The sequence below is a fragment of the Tamandua tetradactyla genome, chromosome 14 (genome assembly GCF_023851605.1).
Source record: "Tamandua tetradactyla isolate mTamTet1 chromosome 14, mTamTet1.pri, whole genome shotgun sequence".
Lineage (NCBI taxonomy): Eukaryota > Metazoa > Chordata > Mammalia > Pilosa > Myrmecophagidae > Tamandua > Tamandua tetradactyla.
The window spans coordinates 83,851,667-83,857,666 of NC_135340.1; the positions used below are offsets into that span (position 1 = coordinate 83,851,667).

A 6,000-nucleotide genomic window follows, 5' to 3' on the forward strand; every position below is an offset into this window, starting at 1 on the left:
CCAAATCGCAAAATGCAGAGCTGGGGAAATGCTCGTGGTTCAGGAAGGCTGAGGCTAGGAGAGGGGCGGTGACTTGCCTCATTAGGGCCGGGAGGCAGGACTCCTGGGCTGATGCAGCTCTGTCTGCTCCACCGGCTGCAGCGCGAGACCGTGTCCCTCCTCCTCCCCCCGGAGCCCTCCCAGCCGGGACCAGAGTCTGGCTGGGAACTAAGCCAGGCCCTGCGCAGGGGGTAGTAAGCAGGAGTTTCGGTCAGAGCACGGTCATCTTTGAAGTTGTGCACTCGGGTCTGATTCCCCAGTATTTATTTGCAATTAAGAACCTGGTTCTTAATTAGGCTGATGGCTGCAGGAGATGGCGGGACCGCAGCCTCAGAGCCACCAGGAAAAAAGATCTGCAAGAGACAGTCCCCTTGGCCTCTGAGTGACAGTCCAGGCGACAGACAAGAGGCAGGGGGAGCAGGGTAGGGGCTTTGCCCAGCAGTGGGAAGTGCAGAGGGGACCCAGGGACTGTGGGTACTTGCCTGGGTCTTGGGCTTCTTGGCTTCTCACTGTACTACAACGAGCGTGTCCACTGGTGCTGTCTATACTGCATGATATCCTAATGTACAGGCATATATGTGCATGAAAATGAACCACGGGGCAGCACTCACCTTTTATTCTAGATATTCCATTTTTCATCCTTTCATCTCTTCATTTACTGAGCACCTCCTTTGTATTTGTAAAGCACTTTCCAGTTTGCAAAGGCTGTTGCCATCCACTATCCTACTGAAACTGCCCATGGCGGTGACCCTCCGAGCTGGGCTGTGACTCCCAACACCCTAAGAAGTCCTGGCCTCTGAAGGGTGGGACAGTGCAGGAACCAATAAACAGACTGCTCCTTCTTTCTCCAATTGATCTGTTGCCAGAGTTTCCAGAAAAGAGACTGGGGTGAGTGAGGTATTCATTTCCTAATGAGTCCATTTTACAGATGAGGGGACTGAGGCTTGGGGCCATTTAGGGGCTTGTCTGGCTCCATACACACAATCAGTGGTGGCAGCCATAGGTCTGCTTTCTCTGAAACCATTTAGATCTTGCAATGGCGCAGGATTAGAATTCTGGCATCCTGAGTTCTGGTCCCAGCTTCACTGCCTACTGCTGTGTATTCTTGGAAAGATCACTTCACACCCCTGGGTGCCATCTTTGGCACATAAAGACATTGGACTCAATTAGTGTTTCTTACGGGCCAGTCCCAGGACAAAGTTTTCATGGGTCCATGATGAAAGAAACAGACAATGTAGAAAACTTTGTTCAATCTAAATTTATTATTTTACATTTCTAATGTAGGGCTTATCTTTTTTGGGGGGGAGGTCTCAAATTACCCTTTCTTGTATGGTGGTGATAGTAACTGGTATTGCAGTTTTAAATAAATCCATGCATGACAAAATAAACAGTGGTAACCCTGTGTTATTCCCAACCCCCTTTAAAGAATGCATTGGCTTGTGAAAGCCCAAAGTGTTGGGGCACCCTAGACAAAATGATTTCAGGGGGTCCTTTGAGCTCTGGAACCGCAAGACTCTGAAAGTAGGGTGGGGAGTCCATGAGCATGGGGGTGAGGTCCACCCGCTTGCCGTCTGGGTCAGATTGGAGACCTACCTAAGTCCTTGCCTACCACCACTTCACTGCCCTTGGGAGACCAGTTTCAAGGGGCACAGCCAAGGGTTCCTTGAGCCATTAGTGCCACTTGCCTGGCAGATAGAAGTTTGGGGGGCACTGTACAGGCACTTGTGGAGTAATTATTTCCTCCCTTCTTCCCTTTAAGCATGTTCCAAGAGTTTCCTAGGGTTATGCAGGCTTGGGACAGACACAGTGGGAACTGAGGATACCTTCTCCTCTTCCTACTCAAGTAAAGTTGAGACTAGCCTAGGGCACTGGCCAGTAGCTGACACCTGCTCAGGCCAAGGGAGGGGACTGCAGTTAAGGCCATAGGCACTCAGGAGAGAGAGGTCAGAGAGGGCTTCCCGGAGGAGGCAGTCTTTCTCCTTGAATGTAGAAAACTTGGCTGGCTAGGCGTAATGAGGTGTTGTCTACTCTGCTCAGCCAGAGGGGTTGCAGGGGATGGGTCCTGGCCTGGGTACAGTCCCTGAGTCCCACAGTTGGAAGAAGCTGGGCTCTGTGGGGTTCTCCTCCATCATAGGGCACCGTTCCCATGAGGGACACCGGGGGCCAAGGCCAAGAGTGTGGAGAAGAGCTCCCTCCTGAAGTGTGGCCTGGCACCAAGGCTGGTTCCAACACTCAATAGGGGGTTCCCTAGGCCAGCTATGGCACCCTCTGGGCCTCAGTTTCCTGTCCTGTTACATGGGTGGTAACAATGCCTTCCTCACAAGGCTGTCCTGAGGAAGTTCTCCTGGCGATGCCTGCTGCCCATCCTGGCTCCCATCCTTCTCCAAGCACAGCTTCTTTGCGCCTCTTTGCTGTGCCCTGCACATAGCTGGTGACCACTAAAGGAATTCTCAAGGGTGGCAAAAAGCAATGGTGCTGGAATATTATGGCCAGGCTAGCACGATGCTGCTTCCCTGGCCCTGCCTTCCTGGAAGCACGTGGGGTGCAGGGGCTCAGGGCCGGGCTGTTCTTGGCTGCCCACTGGCTGGGCCTGGTGTGCTGACAGCCTCGTCACTCCCCATGGGCTACTACTGAGGGCAGGGAGCAGGGCCTCTTCCTCTCCCCTCCTGACCATAAGCAGCAGCCACGAGGGACCTGGATGGAAACTGAGGCAAACAATATCTCTTCTCATTTGGCGTGCAGGCTTGAATTCCCCCAGCGGGCCTGGGGACCTGTGGCTAGGATCTCGATGCTGGCAGAAGGCGAGGGGCATGCCCATCGCTTCCGTAGAGCAGGCAGCGTGTGGGAGGCTCCTCAGAGCACACCTTTTCCTGCTGGGTGGGCCTCAGTCTCCCCGTGTGTGAGAGGATGCCAGGGGTCTGTCAGCATGCTCCTGTGGGGCTCCGAGGCGGGGCTGGGCTGAAGGCACAGGTGCCCCACGTGGATGTGTTTGAAGTGGTCTCCTTCCTGCCTCATGTTTGGCTGATTGTGATCAGTTTCCCTGGGAGAAACTGAGCCATCCAGTGCCTTGCCTTGTTCTCTCTGGAGCCCCAGCAGGGCGTCTCTGGCTGTGCAAAGGCCCCGACCAGGGGCCCTTGTGGGAGGGGTGTTGGTGAGTCACGTCACCTTGCCTGGCAGTTGTGGGCACCGGCCTGCCTCTCTCAGACCTGTGGACCCAAGGGAAAGTTGGGATGTCCAGAGGCTTCAGACTCTGAAAAGCTGGCCACACAAGAGTGGCAGGGAGGGCCTCCCCCTCCAGAGGGGCCTGACCTGTAATTTGGTTTTATGTCTAGTCTCAGAAAATTGTTCAGCTCCTCCAGACACGTGGAGTTGTGCCAAGCTGGGGTGGGAAGGGGTTTCAGTCGCCATCCAGGCCACCCCTTTTCCTGTACAGTGGGGAAACTGAGGCCCAGACTTGGGCAGCACACACCTCAGAGAGCTGGCTCAGTCCAGAGCCCCTTAGGGCATGATTGCCTTAAGCACTTAAGGACCCTCTATCTCAGAGATTACTGCATTGCTGGTGAAAACCTGCAATTCCTGCCAAGAGAGAGAGAATTTGGGGGGTACCAGGAAAGTCCCTGAAATGTAGGAGGCTGAGACTTGGAGCACTCAGGCAGCCTTATTTACAAGGCCACGGCAGGAAGCCCACAATCCAGGCTAGAAGGGGCCTGGGGGCCAACACCCCCCACCCCTCCTCACCCCCACTCCCTGCCTTCCTAACCTTGAGTCACCACCATGTGGCTTTACCCTCCTCTGCTCGGGTTGAGGCTTGAAGGAGCTGGGTCTGAATCCGGGCTGGCTCTGCTGCTCACTGGCCATGTGGCCTGAGGCAGGGTCTCGGGCTCTCACCTGTAAAACTAGGGGAAGGAGGCCTGCTTGCAGGCAATCCCGAGGGCTTGGTGAGAGCGCCTTGGTAAAGAGGAAGAAACACGGTGCAGAGGTCTGGACAGCTCCTGGTACACTGTTGGTGCTCAATGTTTGGTCCCTTCTTTAATGCATGTATGTTTGTCTGTCTTTCCTGTTAGCTTATGAAATTCTCGTGGGGAGGATGGGCTGGGTGTAGCTCACATCTGTGTGTCCCCTGGGACCCGAGCACACAGTAGTGCCTTGCCTCGGTTTGCACTCTGTAGGTCCCAACCTTTGTCTCCCACTCTGTGTGTGTGTGTGTGCGCGCGCGCGCGCGCGTGCACCTGCTGCGTGTTACTTTTCGAGAGGAGCACGCAGCACGCGGCAGGGGCTCGCCAGAAGCCCCGCCCAGCCCGGCCCTGGGGCCACGGCCCCCACCGCCTCCTCCCCACCGCACTAACCCGCCCCGTGCGCTGTGCTTCCCCGCAGACGCCAGCATGTCCCCGGACGCCACGAAGCCGAGCCACTGGTGCAGCGTGGCGTACTGGGAGCACCGGACGCGGGTGGGCCGCCTCTATGCGGTGTACGACCAGGCCGTGAGCATCTTCTACGACCTACCTCAGGGCAGCGGCTTCTGCCTGGGCCAGCTCAACCTGGAGCAGCGCAGCGAGTCGGTGCGGCGGACGCGCAGCAAGATCGGCTTCGGCATCCTGCTCAGCAAGGAGCCCGACGGCGTCTGGGCCTACAACCGCGGCGAGCACCCCATCTTCGTCAACTCCCCGACGCTGGACGCCCCCGGCGGCCGCGCCCTGGTGGTGCGCAAGGTGCCGCCCGGCTACTCCATCAAGGTGTTCGACTTCGAGCGCTCGGGCCTGCGCCAGCACGCACCGGAGTCCGACGCGGCCGATGGCCCCTACGACCCCAACAGCGTCCGCATCAGCTTCGCCAAGGGCTGGGGGCCCTGCTACTCCCGGCAGTTCATCACCTCGTGCCCGTGCTGGCTCGAGGTGCTCCTCAACATCCACAGATAGCGGCGGCCGCGCGGGGACGGGCCGGCAGGGAGGCCACGGCGCCGCCACGTGCCCGGCCGCGGGAGGGGCCGGCGCCCCGGAGACACAGCCCCCCACGGACGAACCCCCCCAAATATCATCTACCTAGATTTAATATAAAGTTTTATATATTATATGGAAATATATATTATACTTGTAATTATGGAGTCATTTTTACAATGTAATTATTTATGTATGGTGCAATGTGTGTATATGGACAAAACAAGGAAGACGCACTTTGGCTTATAATTCTTTCAATACAGATATATTTTCTTTCTTTCCCTCCTCCTTCTTTATGTTTTGTTTCTGGATTTTTTTTTTAAAGAAAATGATACAGCAGAGCTAGGTGGGAAAAGCCTGGGTTTGGTGTATGGTTTTTGAAATATTAATACCCAGACAAAAAGCTGATACCAGTCACTCGTTGATAATAAAGTATTCGCATTATAGATTTTTTTTTAAAGCTGTCTTCTTTTGGACAAAGAGGGGCACGCAGGGTTTCGTTGGGTTTCTGGCCCATCAGGGAACCTGAACTTGACCTCTGTCTATAACTGGATAAGGAGTAGAAGAAATGGGGCGGGCGATGGTGGCTCAGTGGCAGAGTTCTCGCCTGCCATGCCGGAGACCCGGGTTCGGCTCCCGGAGCCTGCCCATCCCACCCCCCCACACACACACACAGTAGAAGGAATAAATTGAAAAAAGGGAGAAAGGCCATGTGTTTGCCCCAAGGCTGAAGAAGGTTCTGTTGGTCCTTCCTGTGGGTGGCTGTGGAGTGCCCCCAGGGGCAGGAAATAAAGTGCCTCTGGTCTGGAGGGGGAGGCACGGCCACTGGTCACGGGCCCCGAGCCGTGCAGAGAGCTGGAGGGAAGACACTGTTTCTCACCGCTTTGGAGAAGGGGTCTGAGTAAGAGAGACTGAGAGGGTGAGTCTCGGTCCCACCTATCCCCCGTAGGACCCCTCTGAGCCCCAGGGTGAGGCTCCTCTCTGCACCTAACAGCCCCTCCCCCTCCTCTTCCCCCCAGGTAGCTTG

At 55.9% G+C, this 6,000-nt stretch overlaps 1 protein-coding gene across 1 annotated transcript in view; it reads left to right on the plus strand.

Annotated features, from left to right (window-relative positions):
* The window catches only part of SMAD6 (SMAD family member 6), a 75,639-nt gene extending 70,218 nt beyond the window's left edge, over positions 1-5,421 (plus strand). Inside the window, exon 4 of the mRNA XM_077128286.1 lies at positions 4,414-5,421. Within this exon, the coding sequence (XP_076984401.1) occupies positions 4,414-4,955 (542 nt within the window). The 3' untranslated portion in view covers positions 4,956-5,421. The remainder of the gene's footprint in view (positions 1-4,413) is intronic.
* Positions 5,422-6,000: the final 579 nt, after the last annotated feature.